Source organism: Musca domestica, unplaced genomic scaffold (assembly GCF_030504385.1).
Source record: "Musca domestica strain aabys unplaced genomic scaffold, Musca_domestica.polishedcontigs.V.1.1 76, whole genome shotgun sequence".
Classification (NCBI taxonomy): Eukaryota; Metazoa; Arthropoda; class Insecta; order Diptera; family Muscidae; genus Musca; species Musca domestica.
The window spans coordinates 2,504,637-2,523,785 of NW_026712396.1; the positions used below are offsets into that span (position 1 = coordinate 2,504,637).

General features: G+C 34.0%; 2 protein-coding genes across 3 annotated transcripts in view; one reads left to right on the top strand and one right to left on the bottom strand.

The window, feature by feature from the left end:
• Window positions 1–1,606: 1,606 nt before the first annotated feature.
• LOC101889290 (origin recognition complex subunit 2) lies at window positions 1,607–4,120 on the bottom strand. Its single transcript, XM_005178066.4, has 4 exons — window positions 3,225–4,120; window positions 2,329–3,165; window positions 2,007–2,240; window positions 1,607–1,931 (listed from the first exon to the last, which is right to left on the bottom strand). The coding sequence occupies exons 1-4, from the start codon at window positions 3,913–3,915 to the stop codon at window positions 1,729–1,731; spliced, it is 1,965 nt and encodes a 654-aa protein (XP_005178123.1). The 5' UTR covers window positions 3,916–4,120; the 3' UTR covers window positions 1,607–1,728.
• Window positions 4,121–11,558: 7,438 nt separating this feature from the next.
• The window catches only part of LOC131806444 (aminopeptidase N-like), a 32,093-nt gene continuing 24,502 nt past the window's right edge, over window positions 11,559–19,149 (top strand). Inside the window, exon 1 of one of the 2 annotated variants that reach the window (XM_059130533.1) lies at window positions 11,559–11,823. The gene's annotated coding sequence lies outside the window, so the exon portion shown is untranslated. The remainder of the gene's footprint in view (window positions 11,824–19,149) is intronic. The other variant, XM_059130534.1, reaches the window with a different exon arrangement.

Below are 19,149 nucleotides of genomic sequence, written 5' to 3' on the forward strand. Positions count from 1 at the left end.
TTAACATCCGATTCCATTCAGACTTGGTACTTTTTAATATTTCAAATAACACAAGATCTGATGGTAGAGATCGGAACATTTCTCCTGGTACCCCACACATATAGGGTTTAAGATAGGTTCAAAGAAAGTGAAATAAGCACCCGATTCTCATTGAATTTCACAAATCCAAATGTTTTTGCTAAGAAGAAGAACTGCCAACCCCTTCTGATACCTTACCCACAAAGGGTCACAAATTCCAATACTTATATCTGTCATAACTTGCGAAACACGTCGGCGATTCTTTACAACTTACTATATCTAAATATTTCTCCGAGCCAGATATCTGATATGAATATGGAATTCATCGAAATTTATGATTTCGCATAAAACTGGATATAAATGTTCGATTTCTTCCAAATTTTGCACATACCAATATTTTTATCTGGATTAGATGAAGTATGAGAATGGAATACTTCGGTCCGCTATAACTGTTACCTCACGCATATTTCCACATTTTCCAAAAATTTGCACTCATATGAAGTATAGGAAGTAGTCGATATGGCCCTCAGATACGAATTGGTCAATATTGGCCAACTGCTTCGGAACCTTCCCAGAAAGGATCAACAGTTTGAATAATCATAACTCAAAGCTGGTGGTATACATCTGTCAGCAAAATTGACTGATACTATTTTACTTTTTTTGTACATTCAGTCCGTTGGTTGTACTTAGCGCAAAATTCACAAAATTCTTTTTTAATTTCCCCATAAACTTAAGCTTCTAATAATGTGAAAGATCTTCTCAGTATGTAGAATCAAGTCCCCGAATTCAAAATTGCATTACCAAAAACATCTGACATATTTTGTTTCTATTCAGCGCCAGTGCTTTAGCCTCAGTTTCATTAGGCCTTGCTTTATCGGCCACCACCGATACAAGATTCTCGGAAATCAAAGTGGTATGACTTGCTCCCCTTTACCTCACCCGTCTTTTCGATTTTCAGAAAATTGTTGCTTAAGAGAGACAGTTAAGGGTGAGGCACCTTGACATGTACCAATACTTAAAGAAAAACCCCATATATTTCCTTTATACAAAATCATCAAATATATTTTTATTCATTAGATTCATTAACAATTTTCAAAAATAAAATTAGGAAATATATACGAAACACTTTTTTCTAGTGAAATCATATATTCGAAAGGCCAAAATTTGCAGAACAGTAACAAACTTAGGAAATATTTGTTTTGACTTCTATTAGATTTGTGAGACATCTTCATATTTTTTGTACTCATGTTTAAATATTCAAAATACCACTAAGTAATATTGTTATTATTAAATTTATACACAGTCTGTTCCAGAACTGCAAGAATGTAAAAGTTTTTACTAGGATAACCGATTTTCCCTTAATGAAAACGGAAAAAAATGCAAAAATAGTAGTTTCTTGCAGGTTCTGGAACAGATCAACAATTTGAAAAAATATGCAGTATTTTATAAATTTGAAAATATTTGAGTGGTTCTGTTTCAAATCCAAATTGGACTCAAGAAAATACAACTATAGATATAATATTGAAAAAGATAATAAATAAGTATAACATATAAATAATATAACGAAAACTATGATACTTGTAGGCTGTTCCTCTAAAACGATTTAAAAACTTGAACTTGTTTCTTTTATTATTCCAACCAAAAATAAAGACAAAATTTTTGAACTAGTTTTAGAATACTTTTAGAGAAACAAACGTAAATAATGAAATGCTATTTCTTTTCTTGTTCATCCAAAAACTGTTGCAGCAATTGTGCATCAATGGGTATTGTAAGCTGTTCCGAACCATCAACACTACGTTTGGATTTGACCAATTTGTGATCTAAAAATTCAGTTAGCTGTGCTCTCAACGCCAAATCTGAACTGACCAAAAACGCCTCACGACAACTCCAATATAGATCCTTAAAGGGCATTCCTGAAAAGAAGACATAAATTAAAAATTGTTACCACAAGGACAATATATTATACCAAAAAGGACAATATATTTTACCTTGATAGTTAGGATTTCCCTTATTTTTAAGCTGATGTTTTACAATAATCATATAAATGCCACGACTGTTGGTGGTAAGCGATAGGAATACACTACGCATTGAGGACAATGCCAACTCTCCGGAGTTCTGTACCAACAAGGAGTTTTCAAACGATGTTTCATCGGTGTATGGCAACATTGTGGTGCAATCCCACCAGGAGAAGTTGTAATTACTTAATTTCGTTTGATCCCATACTAGAATTAGAAAATAAATTATTTACAATAAAGACGACATTTTCAAAAAAAAAAAAAATTGCCTGCATTCCGAGTTAAGTATACTTACACAACGGAGTGTTAATATGATCCACCGACGCCAGCATATGAATATTTGGAACTTTCGCCAAACGTGACAAAATCTCTTGAGATCTGGCATTTCGCAACATAGAACCATCCAAGTTATGTACAATTAAATACAAATGTGTCTGAGGAATCAATGCGAATTCTTCTTCAATCATATCGGCAGCTTCATGCGGATTAGCCGGACTAATACCGGCATCCAAAATATCATTAGTTATACTATCAAGTATATCCTTTAGTGTTAAGCTGGGAAAGAATCCGTTAACAACCAATACAGGTTGTTTCGATAACACCTCTCTATGAAATGCCTGCAACAGTTGGCGTTTTGAACCAAGGCCATATAACATTATGTTGTAACCTTCATTGAGAATATACAACCATTTGGGAAAGTAAGACTTATATTCTTCCATTATGGCATTTATCGAAGTTTCATGTTCCGCCGAAACTTTCATTTCAGCCAATAAAGAAAACAGACGGTCTGCCGGCAGACGTGGAGTCTTCAGGCGATCCAACGTGTGATCGGATGTTAGAATTTTTCCACTGGAATGTGATTGAAAGTAACCATCACTTTCCGGTACATAATCGGCGGATTTCTTAACTCTTGCCGATTGCCTTAAACGGGCAGCGGAGGGAGTTTTTGGTAAAATGGGTACCACAATGGAACGGCGACTCTTACACGGTGTTTTGGGCTCATCATCGGCTTCATTATCGGGACCTGAAGATTCATTATCACTTGATGAACTTTCACTACCAGAGGGTTGGAAATCACTTTCATCGCCTGAAAAGTCGGAACCCGATTCGTCTTGAACCATTTTGGCAATCTCTGAAAAAAAATCAATTATCTTTAATTCAATATCTTCAGTATTTTCCGACAAAACTTACGATTTTTAACTTTACTCCTTACCCGCGATGGGGTTTTAGGTTCGAGTGTAGACTTCCTTGACTTTTTGGCATCTGGTGTCTTACCCAGCCTGCCAGGTGTTTTGGGCGTCTTAGGTGTTGCCAGCCCTTTTGGCGTATTCATAGCGGCCAATGCCATCGCACCCTTCTTTTTGGGAGTATTAAAACCAAACATTGCCTTTCCCTCCACATCGCCCTCATCCAGCAATAACTGAAGATCACCTGGTTTAGCCTTAGCTACAGCTACCAAATCAGAATTCTCGTCCTCCTCGTCATCTTCATCCTCGTCGGTTACTTCATCATTTTTGGTACGACGTTTTCTTTCAACTTCTTTGCGTTTGCCCCCACTGCCGGGAATTTGATCGACAACATAGTCACCACTTAGAAATTTCTTTGTGGGACTTGGCACTCTTCCGGAGCGACGTACATGTGTAACGTCATGAACATTCTCTTCGCTGGAATTTTCCACAACAACATCAATAATACTTTCGGCACCTTCCGTGCCGGACGAGGATACTGTTTCATCAGTTGTGCCACTGTTGTGATGCATTATGTTTTCTACGGCTTTTAAACTCTTTGAAGATGGTGTCTTTGTTGTCTTTCCCGCAGTCGGCTTCTGTGGCGTCCGGTGATCATTTTCACTGTTAGCTATTGTTTTTGTTGGCGTGGACATAACACTGCAATCTTCTAATGCAAAATATTAAATGTGCGAAATGCTACCAGAAAGGACACTGCTCCCGACGCGCGCTTTCAAAAGTTTGGTGACACCGAAATTAAAAACGCTCCAAACGATACAAATTAAAAAGAAAGAAAAACAAACTGATAAAAAATAAACAAAAGGCAAAAAGACCGAGTTTACGAATTAAGCGAGAATAACATAGAGACGATGATCATGAAAGAGATGGATGGTAATTATGAATGAAAAAGAAATAGAGCCGCGAAATATTGATAGTATCGGTAATTTATTTTTGATGGTTTATCGATTGACAGTGTTTTCATCGATATTATCGAAAAACATATCAATGATGGGAGTGTGAATTTTTTAATATTTTCTCTGTGAAGATATCCACTTGAGTTTTCTAAAGGCGTGGAAGTATATTGACAATTATCTGCTACATTGGTTTAATATCTATCAAATATCAAATTTAAAACACTTCCGTCCAAAAATGTGGTCACTAAACACCTGGAAGTACCGTTATAAGCAGTCTTTAGAAAATGTTTATACTTATAGAATATTTCTCTGTTCCACAACCTGCAAGAATCTATTATTTTTGCTATTTTTTCTATATCATAAAGGTAAAATCAGTTACCGTAGCACAAAACTGTACATTCTTGCAGCTCTGAAAAAGACCATATCATGGTACAATAAGAAGGTAGAACAGCTTCGTAGAACTACAGAAATACAGCCCTGAGGCTATGCCCACTTCCTGACAGAATTATTCAAAATTATAGTCAACAAGTTGTTTTCATTTATTTTATATTTTTTGTTCATTTTAAAACGAGTAAAATAGCGCGAAAGATGAATGAAATGCCTGGATGTTCTCTCAAAAATATGATCCTAAGAGTTCAATCTTTCAATTCCATGGCAAATGTGGTCAATATTATTAATGCGCGCCCCGCAATGGAAGTTTCTTTCAATCATTGATTTTGAAAATATTTTGTTTTTATTTTTCAAAACAACGAATACATACACAAAATTGGCAGAAGTCGGGTACAATTAGAAAATAAAAATGTAATCAGCTCTACCTTAGCTTTTATTGTACCATATGATGGACCATATGATCTGCCACCGGAGACATAACCCATTACGAACTCTAAATACCAACACAAACAACAACAATTCTTTAAAAATATTACTTGATTACAACAATCATATGGACAGACAGCTACTTCTCGCAATGGATTCAAACTCCAAACTACAATATTTTCATCTATATTTCCAGTGAACTTTGTTCTTGGAGGAATCATCTAAACGAAAATCTCACCTATCCCCATGCATACATTTTCAGAATCATCCCAGACACTACCCTGTCCTCGATCCGTGTGAAAGAGATACGAGATGATATACGTAAATGCGATACGTTACGTGTTCACTGTTTACTAAGAACAAGGTGACACAATTTTTTCATGATATGAAATACAGGGTGTTCTTTGAAGCACTTACGAAAGGACATTTAAGTATTGAACTCTAAAGGGGAAGAATGCCAAGACTATTCAAAACGAATATGCGAGAACATATAAAATGGTTTTTTAACTGGACTAAGGCTGGAAATACATAAAGAGCATATTTGGCTGGCTTAAGTCATCGTAGATGAACAAAGGAGTTTTAGGTTGACATAGTTCGATTTTGGCCCTAGGCTCCTTTGTTCATTTCCGAAGAAGCCAGCCGATCACTTAAGCCAGTCAGATAAGCGCTTTATGTATTTCCACCCTAAGTCATCGGCTCTGGCAATTTGTATTTAAAATGGGGTAACCTTGATCTCATGAACTATATTGAACACAATGCTTGGTCAGTTCCAGAATTGCAATAATGTAAAAGTTTTTACAACGATAACCAATTTTCCCTTTATGATATCGAAAAAAATTGCAAAGCTCGTAGATTCTGGCAGGTTCTGGAACAAAGCAACTATATTCTATAAACATAAAAATTTATGCTACCCTATAAAGGGTCGCTTTTATACCCTCCACCATAGTATGGGGGGTATATTAAGTTTGTCATTCCGTTTGTAACACCTCGAAATATACATTTTAGACCCCACAAAGTATATGTATTCTTGATCAGCATAAAATTCTATGCCGATTTAGCGATTTCCGTCCCTCTATCCGTCTGTGGAAATCACTCCAGCTTCCGAAGGAAATTAAGTAGGTTGATAAAATTTTACTCAAATGTATATTATGTCTGAAGGACTTTTGGTATTGAAAATGGGCCATGTCGGTCCACGTTTTTGTATGGCCCACGTTTTTGTAGATTTATGAAAACTATCGGACCATTCTACGGAGATTTAAATATATATTTTTAAGATTATCAGACCAATATCAGAAAAATATACTTTTAAATACCTACACTAATTCCTCTTTTATGGAGTATTACGTTCATGCTAATAAATGATCTGAACAAAAAAACTAAAAAAAACTCCATCCAAGTCCATTAATAATATATTCAGTGACGTCTTTTCCGGTTTCACACGGATTTGCATTTTTTTAAGAAATCAACTTTGGCACACATTCACACAAACACACACATGGGGCAATGTTGTTGTTCTTTTTTTTAATTTGAATTGATAACCATATCCTCGACGGGATACATAACTTGAATTTACTATCTTCGGCCACCGAAGGAGTGGGGAGGTCAATGGAAAATCAAGAATATTCGTCTTCACCTTATCTCCAACACTTGTCGTTTATGTGGAAAATGCAAAAAAACCAAAACCACATGAACAACATACCACCATACTGGTTCTGCCCAGTATGATGTCAATAGCTATCAAAAGGAGCAACATAAACTCTAAATACTTAATTTTCATAGAAAACTAAATGTCAACGGCAACCATGTGCTGGGAAATAAAATGCGAGGAAATTTTCTAAAGAAAAGCTAACAGAAGGAAAATATTCCCTACAGGATATTGGATAATGCAAAATGATATTATGATAGTATTTTAAGAAAAGCTACTTGGGGTAAAGTCATGAAAGTCGTAACGATTCAGAAAAATAATAAAAACTGACACAAACTTCACGCATTTCCAAAACATCGGCGTATATCTCATATTGTTTGACATATAGATCTTCCGCCTATATATATTCTTTTTTTTTCGAAAATTCTTCCTTAAATACTCCAAATATTGTCTCATATGCTTTTTCAATTATTCATAGATAGTATCAATGGGTCATAAAAGCTGCACATCTTTAACAATTTCAAATGTAATTCGAAAATCGTTTGAAATTAATATCCTCTATCGCGTGCAAGAATTAGTCTGTCGGGCTATCCGAACTGCAAGAATGTAAAAGATTTTACTACGATAACCAATTTTCTCTTTATGATTTCGAAAAAATTGCAAAGCTGGTAGAATCTTGCAAGTTCTGGAAGAGAACATCTGTTTCTAATTTGTAATCAGCATTTTATAGCATATTTTTAGGCTCTCCCCACAATTTTTTAAAACAAAAATGAAACTGCTTACTCTATAAACTATATTCTATACTACATTTTACTATATAAAACTTAATTTATACTAAAAATATTATTTATTTACACAATCGAAATCCAAAATCGATTTATAACTTATTCAGTTCAAAACAAAAATCGATTTTTTACTCAAAGGTTGACTCTTGTTTTCGATCATAGATCTCCATTGCAACTACTAAAAGCTCTATTATACCAAATGTTTTTTACATATGTAGTTGCACACACGGCACAATTACAGAAGGTAGAACAAAGCTACCCCTAAATACATTTTTTTCTTTTTGTGCCCTTATTAAATGCAAATTTTCGACGTAAATATATAACAAATGGTACAATTTTGTGATAAAACTGTATTGTCCTAATATTATAGATTCCATCTTGGGAAAATTCAATCCTTGTTTCGCGGGTTTTCCCAATATAAGAATTTTGTTAAAAAAAATTAAAAATAAATAAAGCTACAGTTGCATATATAAAATATTATTTGACACTATAAGACTCCAGCACAGAGTGGCATTTTTCTAGTTTCTTTGAAGTTGATCAACCTTTGTTATTGAGCCATGGGTGCACATATCGTGTGATACATGGACGACATTTCAGTTGTGAAATACATGACTAAAGTGAATACGTATTTTTTCGATAACAGCGATTCCTATTTTGTATTAGTTAAGATTATCCCACTGGGTTTAATTGAAGTAGTGGGTAAACCTGTGTAATTTCATACACCCTTAAAAGCATGATAGAAGAACATATGTAGTTGCATCAACACTTGGGAACATTGATATGTTAAATTTTTTAAAATGTTTTATGAAAAATGAGTGGATTTTTAAATGTTTTTATATTACGCAAATCAGAGGATGTTATAATATGCATTTTTCAACAATTTTTACAAATTTTAATAATTTTTCATTCAACATTTTCAATTCCAAAATCGGTTTGACAGTTCATTGTCCCAGCAGCTGTGTCGACGCGTCTACCTATATTCTTCTACCATGATTTATATTTAGCATTTTATAACATACTTTTAGGCGCTCCACACAATTTGTTCTCCGAAAGAAAACGTTTTAAAGCATAGTATATATTGATATATTCTTAGTATTAATGTAATATAAATAAAATATATGTATGTATATTACATACCATTGTGCACCTTATGATTGTTGAGCGCATCTAAAAGTCTGCTGCAAAAATGTTAAATACAAAATTTAAAAAAATCTCTTTACATATGACTTAAACACGATGTGGAAACTTTCCGCTACGTAAATATACATAACCTAAGGCGGCCATTTATTCCAATATATGATGAAGAGAAAAATACCGTATGACGACAATTGATGTTGAAAAATGAATCTTTATTCACAATGGTGAACTTCTGCTAGAAAATTAATGCATCGTCGAATGTATTATCACAAGTCAATACAATTTTCTTTCTTTTTTTTGCTATTGTTCAAATGCAAAATGTCAACAACCACAAAAGCAAAATGTCAAGAAACCCCATCTGACTACTAAGTTTGCTGTCAAAAACACAATTGTGATTCGAAATTCAAAGGTAGGTGATTGGTGAGTGAGTGGAACTGATGTCCCTTCATTGTCAGATTTATATTCCGTAGTTCTTCCTTAGATTTGGGCGTATGACTGGCAAGAAATTTACATTTATTTCTGACTAACTATTTTGTCATTTCCACGCCTTTCAGGAAGAAGAATATATTCTAAAACAGAAACTAATATATTAGCTGTTTAAATAATCTGAGACTTGATTAGAGAATAGTTAAATTTTGATTTAAAGAATTATTTTTCTGCAGCTATAAAGAACGTCATTCCAAAATTCATCTTTCAAAGATATGGGACATATAACTGTTTTGAAGTGCCAAGGAACGCCGAAAATATTTAGAAGTTTTAGATAAGAAAGTACGTAGACGTTTTAGATAAGAAAAAAATGTTAAAAAATCCAATTTCTAGTTAGTTAAACAGGGGATGCCATACCGACTTAGCAGATAATGGCCCATGGCCCAAGTAATGTCAAAATGCATTAATGTGATTGAAATCACAGAAAAAAGATAAACAAATAGCCAACAAAGGGTAAACAAATTTGACATTTCATCTGGTTTTTAAAATTTTCAGGAAAACATTGCTCTTTTGCCATGAGTCTACCTCTATTTTATGCCATGCAACGCCTTTGCGAAAACATTGGCGACTTTGCACTGTACCGCTGTACCACTGTAAAATCCCAATGATGAGCCAGATTTTAAATAAATCTGGTAATGGGACGATCTATTTTGTATATATTGAATAAATCCTGAAAATGTGGATTAATCCGGATAAAATTTAGTATCTAAACGCTCTATAATAATTTATCTAATCCATGGTAGAAGAATACTGGTTGTCGCAACGACACAGCTGCTGGGACAATAAACTGTCAAACTTATTTTGGAATTGAAAATGATAAATGAAAAATAATAGGAATTTGTAAAAATTGTTGAAAAATACATATCAGAAAAACCTCCGATTTGCGTCGTATGAGAAGACATATAAAAATCTACATATTTTTGACAAAACATTTAAAAAATTTTCACATATCAATGTTCCCAAGCGTTGATACATCTATCATGATCTAATCCATTTTAGAAAAATACAGGTAGATACATCAACGCTTGGGAACATTGATATGTTAAAAATTTTTAAAGATTTTTTCCAAAAATAAGTAGATTTGTGTATGTTTTCCTATATAACACCAATCGGAGGATGTTATGATATACATTTTTTGAAAATTATTACAAATTTGAATAATTTCTCATTCAAAAATTTCAAATTCTAAAATTGGTTTGACAGTTCATTGTCCCATCAGCTGTGTCGATGCGACTACCTGTCCATGCGACTAAACCGTGATAATTGACCAATTACAATAAAAAAATAAATATAACGGATTGAGTCTGACTTACTTTATTTTCAAACATTTATTTATACTTGTTAGCCCTACGCTGCTTCTATGTTATTTTACGAAGAAGCGCTTTTTTTAATCGTTTTAATTTTTTCATTAAAATTTTTAAATTTCAAAATTGGTTTGACAGTTTATTGTCTTAACACCTGTATCGATGCCACTACTTGGATTCTTCTACCTTGGCTTCTTCACATAAGAACAAAGGAGTTTTAAGGTGAGAATATATAAAACGCTTTTGCCTTAAGTCATAGGCTGGCTTCTTCTTAGAGGAACAAAGGAGTTTTAGGTTGACTTAGATTAAGCCAGTCAAAAAAGGATTTTATGTATTCTCACCTTAAGTCATCGGCTGGATTCTTCGTAAAGGAACAAAGGAGTTTTAGGTTGACTTAGTTCGATTTTGTCCCTACGCTCCGAAGAAGCCAGCCGAAGACTTAAGCCAGCCAAAAAAGCGTTTTATGTATTCACACCTTTAAATTGACTTAGTTCAAATACAGTCCGTTATTTAAATTTAACCCCGATAACGATGTGCATGTAAACGTACTTTTAGGGTATAACATGGTCGAGCAATCCTCATAGCTCTTTGCACTTGTTCTTTCCTAACAACTCAGTCTACACAGAAAAAGAGAATGTACCGGTGGGAAGAGCATTGAGCTGTGTTTGGTAAAAGTTTACGCCGGCGTAAACTTTTTACTTGAATGTGGGAAGAGGAAAATTAACAGAGAAAAGAAAACAAACACAAAACAAAAGTTGCAAAAAAAAAAAAAGAAAACAAACTCAAAACAAGTTTTCTATTTACCAAAGAACTCACAGTGACTTGGAAATGTAACTGCTGCTCCATGAGATTGGAGAAATTATTGATTTGGGTTTCAAAGAGCAAAACTGGTTCGTGGAAAATTAAATATGGGTGGTTAACGGAATTAATATTCTTTAAATTAATATGAGGTCTGGTAAGGGGCTGCTATGGCACTCCCAAATGTAAATATTATATTCATATTTAAAAAAATTACATTTTTTGTAACCACTGTGCCGTGTGTACTCTCCTAAGAAAAAAAAGGAACTCAATGTGTGTGTTTGTTGTTTTAACTGTAGAATGTTTCTTCATCTTCTGGTTGTCGGTCGGTCGCTTGTTTCAGCTTTCGCTCTAAGTTGTAATTCAACAAACGAGTGTTTTTGTTGTTAGTTTGCCCACAACTGCTATAAGTTAAGGTGTTCGAGATTTAAGTAACCACAGTTAACCAGCGACCGCTCAACAGTCGTGGTGGTCGGGTATTTTTTCTCCTTTTTTATTTTGCTTTTGAATGCGGGAAGTGCGTTACGGTTGGCTTTCAACAGAAAACCAGAAATCCTCCAAAAAATAGAAAATAGTGTTAATTTAAAAATTTAAAACAAATCGAATATAAACAAGAAACAAAATCAAAATAAAAACTCAGTAAAAGGTGTGAAAGTTAAGCTCAATATCACGAAAACAGGTGAATAATTTAAAAAATAAAAATAAATTAATAAAATCCGATCAATAAATTGGAGTAGTGGAACAGTTTTGATAACAATTTAAAAAAAAATAATTTAAAAAAAAGTTTACAACATTTTGAAAAAAGTAATTATTATGTATGGACATTTTGCAATAATTATGTTAAATAGAATAATAAAAAAAATCTGTATATTGAGAAATTGCTCCGCTTTATTACATTCATTTTTGCTTCGATAATTTTGAAATGAAGCGTTAAATTAAAAAGTGTTAGATACAAATTTTATAAGCGGGGATTTCATTTCATTACAATTCTTGATGTAATGATTCTAAGTTACTGCAGCATGTGTAGATACCTTAAGTTGTTGTTATTGTTTTATTATAAAAAAAAAAAAAAAAATAATTAAATCGAAAATTTCATTGTAAATTTGCGAGATGGGGAATTACTCAGAATAATAAAATCAATACCAACTTCGAATTATGATCATTGCCTCTAATTGAATTTAAGAGAATAATATCGATTCATAAAGCGGGAAAATTCAATAAATTAGAGAATTATATTCAATAGTCATAAATAAAACCAGTAAAGAAAGTCCTAAGGTCGGGCGGGGCCGATTTTATGATACCCCACACCACTTTGCTAATTTAGTTGAGATCCACATAACAATTAAAAGTTTTTATGGGAGAATTCAATCATACACGCTATGAATATAATTTTAATTTAAAGTTCAAAAGACTAAATATGCCGAAGCATTTGTATCTTTTAAATTCGGATTTGTATTGCACATTTGGTGCACAATTAATTTGAAATCGGATAAAGATATATATGGGAGCTATATATCCAAATCGGAACCGATCTCCATAAAATTTTGCAAATATATTTCTGAGCTATATTTCACATATTTCCCTGAATATCGTTCTTACGGAGTGCATATTACGGCTGTGGGTAACAAATATAAAAAAATCGGATGAACAATATATATGGGAGCTAAAGCTATATCTGAACCGATCTTCACCTAATTTGACATACTAGCTTCTAGACTCAATTCGGTTATAAGTGCCAAATTTCATCCAATTTGGGCAAATATTAGAAGTTTGGTGTACAATAAAAGGTAAATCGGACGAAGTTATATATGGGAGCTATATCCAAATCTGAACCGATCTCGATCAAATTTAGCAAATGTATTTCTGAGATGTATTTTATATATTTCCCTGAATATCGTTGTTACGGAGTGCATATTACGGCTGTGGAGGACAAAAATAACAAATCGGATGAACAATATTTATGGGAGCTATAGCTATATCTGAAACGATTTCGATCAAATTTGGCATACTTATTTTTAGACCTAATTTTACACATTTGGTGCACAATAAAAGGCAAATCGGATGAAGATATATATGGGAGCTATATCTAAATTTTGACCGATTATCTCCAATTTCAATAGGGTTCGTCCTTGGGCCAAACAAATGATTTGTGAAAAATTTCATCTCAATCGGATAGTAAATTCGACCTGCATTTTGTTCACAAGAATACATGGATAGACGGACGGACGGACAGACGGACTGACATGCATAAATCAACTCAGAAAGTGATTCTATGCAGATCATCAAAAGGAACTATGAGGCTATCTCGTTTCCTTTTGCCTGTTACAAACAAATGCACAAAGACATAATACCCTGACCACCTTGTGGTGTAGGGTATAAATATGAAAAAGTTTCAGAAAATGTCACTTCATTGCATGGTCATATCCCGCAAACTTCTAAAGATGCACACTAAAGGTGAGAATACCTAAAACGTTTATTTAACTGGCTTAAGTCATCGGCTGGCTTCTTCGGAAAATAACAAAGGACCGTAGGGCCAAAATCGAACTAAGTCAATTCAGAATTCCTTTGTTCCTCTACGAAGAAGCCAGCCGATGACTTAAGACAGTCAAATAAGCGTTTTAGGTATTCTCACCTTTATATGTTCTTTTCTTGGGTTAAAACAAATGGAGATGGTATATCCTCTATCTTAGGCAAACTTCCCGATGCTGTTATTTGTTGTTTATTCCTCGAATGACGATTTGTTATAAGTCAGCCTTTAAGGATAAATACCCCAGGATAACCAGCTGAAAAATGTCAAAAATCTTGGATATACCTGTTATATGGTACTTTTTTACTAGCTTAAGTCTTCGACTGGCTTCTTCGTAAAAAGAACAAATGAGTTTTAGGTTAACTTCACTCTATGTTCGTTGTTCTTTTCCGAAAAAGCCAGCAAACGACTAAAGGTCGACTGACTTAAGTCATCGGCTGGCTTCTAAAAGAATACAGTCTTGTGAGCATTGATATGTCAAATATTTTAAAATGTTTTGACAAAAAATAAGTCGATTTTTGTATGTTTTCTCATACGACACAAATCGTGGGTTGTTATATGTATTTCTAATAGATTTTACAAATTTCAATAGTTTTTCATTCAAAATTCTCAATTTCAAAATTGGTTTGACAGTTCATTGTCACAGCAGCTGGGTCGATGCGTACTCCGTATTCTTCTACAATGGGAAAAGAACAAAAGAGCGTAGGACCAAAATCGAACTAAGTCAACCTAAAACTCCTCTGTTTCCCCACGAAGAAACCGGCAAATGGCTTGAGCAAGTCAAGAAAGCATTTTAAGTACTATTACCTTAAAGCCTGTCAAAAATGCGTTTTATGCATTATCATCTTTATGCTCACAATTTCCATGCAGGTAAATGCATCAACGCTTGGGAACATTGAGGGAATGTCAGATTTTTTTACGTTTTTACAAAAAGATTTTTATTTGTTTTATAATACAACGTCAATCGGAGGATGCATTTTTCAATAATTTTTACAAATTTTAATATTTTTTCATTTAAAATTTTCAATTCCAAATTCGGTTTGACAGTTCTTTGACCCAGCAGCTGTGTCGATGCAACTACCTGTATTCTTCTACCATGAATCAAGTCTTACATTACTTATGCCATGTTTACATTAATACATTTTGCAGGGTTAATCTACTTCAGGAGGATTTATTGAAATATTCAACTGTCAAAATTAAAATTACCTCCTTAAAAATTTACGCCCAATTTGTGTTTTGTGACAGAGAAAATATAATATTGTTTAAAATTGGAAATTACCGGCGTCGATATATAACAAGAAATTGTAACATAAAATAATAGATAATATGGAATAAATTTTGAAAAATAATTGAAAGTGACAGGTGTTTTCCAATATAAAAAGGGTTGTCATTACCAAATCGCCAATGAGATTACCTCTTTAATATTGCCATGCCTAGGACATTTTTCTGGTTAAGTTGATATTCTTATGAAATAAATAATGTTTTTTTGCCACTTGTCCGTCCATATCTAAGGAAGAACTACAAAAAATATATATTTGAATAGAGGGACATAAATTCAATACTGCAAAAGTACCTTTAAGAAGTACTTTTAACCTGGATAAAATTGTGAAGATACATACTTTTAGCCGATAAATTCTGGATAATCTAGGATAATCCTATTAGATGATTTTACTGGCTTATGTCGTCAGTATGGTAAAATCATTTCAAATAATCATACCCATCTCTGCATTTTTTATACCCTCCACCATACTATGGAGGGTATATTAATTTTGTCATTCCGTTTGTAACTCCTCGAAATACTCATGTCAGACCCAACAAAATATATATATTCTTGATCAGCGTAAAATTCTAAGACGATTAAGCCATGTCCGGCTGTATGTCTGTCTGTCCGTCTGTCTGTTGTAATCACGCTATCTTTCGAACAAATTGAGATAGAAGGCTAAAATTTTGCACACATGTATATTTTGCCAGTAGGCAGGTTAAGTTCATAAATGGGCCATGTAGGTCCAAGTTATCATATAGCCCCCATATAACGATACTTCCCGATATTCGGTATTTTGATGATTTTAGCGACATTATTCACCGGAATTGTTTCAAATTTGGCATTTGAAGTTCGTAATGGATACTACAGCCTAAGACAGAAAATTATCTGTACAGGTCCACGTCTTCGTATAGCCCCCATATAGCGGAACCTCCCGATATTCGGCATTTCGATGATTTTAGCGACATTATTCACCGGAATTGTTTCAAATTTGGTATTTGAAGTTCGTAATGGATACTACAGCCTAAGACAGAAAATAACCTGTGTAGGTCCACGTCTTCGTATAGCCCCCATATAACGGAACCCCCCGTTATTCGGTATTTTGATGATTTTAGCGACATTATTTAACGGAATAGTTTCAAATTTGCCATTTGAAGTTCGTAATGGATACTTCAGCCTAATACAGAAAATAATCTGTGTGGGTCCACGTCTTTGTATAGCCCCCTTTTACCGTATCCCCGATATTCGGTATTTTGATGATTTTAGCGACATTACTTACCGGGATTGTTTCAAATTTCGCATGTGAAGTTCGTAATGGATACTTCAACCCATGCCAGAAAATTTTCTGTGCAGGTCCACGTCTTCGTATAGCCCCCATATAACGGTACCCCCCATATTCGGTATTTTGATGATTTTAGCTACATTATAAACAGATTTTTCTTCAAGTTTCACATTTTAATATTGTAATAACTTATGACAAAAGTTGCCTATACAGGTCCACGTCGTCGTATAAGCATTCGGTATTTTTAAGATTTTAACAGAATTTTTAACGGATTTTATTATTATTATTATTTTTTTTTGGAAATTGCCAATTTGTATAAAATGGTGGAGGGTATTAAAAGTTCGGCCCGGCCGAACTTACAGCTTTTTTACTTTTTTTTACATGATAATAATCCAAAAAAAAAAAAAAAATCAAGCAACTAATCGTCTGATCTTCGTAAATCTTCGTCAAGAATATGACGTTTAAATGTATTCTTATGGAGATCTTTTCAGTGTATTAAAATAATTTTCTACGTAATGATAATGCAAAAAACATTGGTGCTGTTTTACTACTTTTCTTTTCCGTAAACTTTCAGTTCAGACTCAAATTTTTATTTATTTCACATTCTATGTTTTGTGTAACATGAACCCGAAACAGTTTTTTTTATTTTGGATTGAAATTGTTTTCTAAAAATAACCTTTTGTCAGTTTAGAGTCTTAATTGTAAAATTTAATAAAAACATTCAAACAAAACAACAACTTTTAACAGAATGAAAGCATGCGGAAAATCTGAAACGATTAAAATTCAATTTGGCACGTAAATTATTAAAAGAGCTTCGTTCTTTAAGTTAATTTAATTTTATTGTCAAACTTAGATCCAGTTCGGAGATGGTAACTCCCCCACAAAATGTCAATATTTTCAAAGAAAATAATTTTCTGCCCAGAAAGAGAAAGGATAATACGATTTTGCTCCAAGTTTGCGAACCTGGCATCAGGTGCGAAAATGGACAATATCGGTCCACTCCATCAGGGACATCCCCCACAAAGGGTCAAAATTTGGAATAATTAAAACTCTTATAAAATGTTATGTAAGTGTCCGACAATCTTCAAATTTCACCCAACCCAATAATTTTATTAGCCCAAGGTCTGGTGCGAAAACGGAATGTATCTGTCCACTCCTTCTGGTACCTCCCCCACAAAAGGTCGACATTTTCAAAAAATATTTTTTGCACAAAAAGAGAAACGATAATCCGATTTTGCTGGAACTTTGCAAATCCTAATAGTTCTGGATCAGGTGGAAAAAAGGACAATATCGGTCCACTCCTTCAAGTAACTCCCCCACAAAAGGGTCAAAATTTTGAATAATTACAACCCTTCGAATTACACACATCCCAATATTTTTATTAACCCAAGGTCTGGCATGAAGATGGGATATATCGATCCACTCCTTCGGGTACCTCCCCTTCATTTTGAATATTCATGAAGCTCATAAAACACGCAATTAACATCCGATTCCATTCAGACTTGGCACATTTCAATATTTTTATAAACACAAGATCTGTAATAAAGGTGGTAGAGATCGGGACATTCCTTCTGGTACCTCCCCCACTAAGGGTCAAAGTATTGCATAATAAAAATGATTATAAAATCCGAAATAAGCACACTTCACACTTCATATATTCTCATTATTTCCATTAACACAAGATCTGTTGTGAAGATGGAATATATCGGTCCACTCCTTCTGGTACCTCCCCCACAATGTGTCACAAGAAATTAACATCCGATTCCGTTCCGGACTTGGTACATCTCAATATTTCCATCAACACAAGATCTGTTAAAAAGATGGTACAGATCGGACCATTTCTTCTGGTACCTCCCCTACAAAGGCGCAACGTTTTGAATAACCAAGACGATTATAAAATCCGAAATAAGCTTTATGGAAAATTTGGTTGTTGACTCGATTTAGCTTCATCGATCGTTGGAAGAAGAACTTTGCCTGTATAGCCTGGAGTATTGCTCGTATACTATGAGGAAATTTCTTGAGAGCAGAACTTTTAATACCCTCCACCATTTAGAAAAAGAATAATTTCGAAAAATAATGTAGCTAAAATCATAAAAATACCGTACATAGGGAGGTACCGTTATATAGGAGCTGTACGAAGACCTGGACCTGCATAGAAAATTTTCTGTCACAGGCTGTAGCTTCCATTACGAACTTCTAATACGACAAAATACTGAATATAAGGAGGTACCGTTATATGGGGGCTATACGAAGACCTGGATCTGCAAAGACATTTTTCTCTCACAGACTGTAGCTTCCATTACGAACTTCAAATACGTAATTTGAAACAATTCCGGTGAATAATGGCCCTAAAATCATCAAAATTCCGAATTTTGGGAGGTACCGTTATATGGGGGCTATACGAAGACCTGGACCTGCATAGACACTTTTCTCTCACAGACTGTAGTTCCCATTACGAACTCTAAATACGTAATTTGAAACAATTATTCCTGTGAATAATGGCCCTAAAATTATCAAAATACCGAATTTTGGGAGGTACCGTTATATGGGGGTTATACGAAGACGTGGACCTGCACAGACAATTTTCTGTCATAGGCTGTAGCATCCATTACGAACTTCAAATCCGACATTTCAAACAGTTTCGGTGAGTATTGTACCTAAATTCGTCAAAATACCGAATATAGGGAGGTACTGGTATATGGGGCCTAAGCGAAGACCTGTATCTGCACAAACAATTCTCTGTCATAGGCTGTAGTATTCATTACGAACTTCAAATGCGAAATTTAAAAAAATTCCCGTGAATAATGGCCCTAAAATCATCAAAATTCCGAATATTGGGAGGTACCGTTATATGGGGGCTATACGAAGACCTGGGCCTGCATAGACATTTTTCTCTCACAGTCTGTAGTTCCCATTACGAACTCTAAATACGTAA

Coding starts and splice junctions, on each gene's coding strand:
- LOC101889290 (XM_005178066.4), bottom strand. CDS start 3,915: ATGTCCACGCCAACAAAAACAATAGCTAACAGTGAAAATGATCACCGG. Junction 3,166..3,224: donor AAGGAGTAAAGTTAAAAATC/GTAAGTTTTGTC, acceptor ATTTTTTTTCAG/AGATTGCCAAAATGGTTCAA. Junction 1,932..2,006: donor GGGAAATCCTAACTATCAAG/GTAAAATATATT, acceptor TCTTCTTTTCAG/GAATGCCCTTTAAGGATCTA.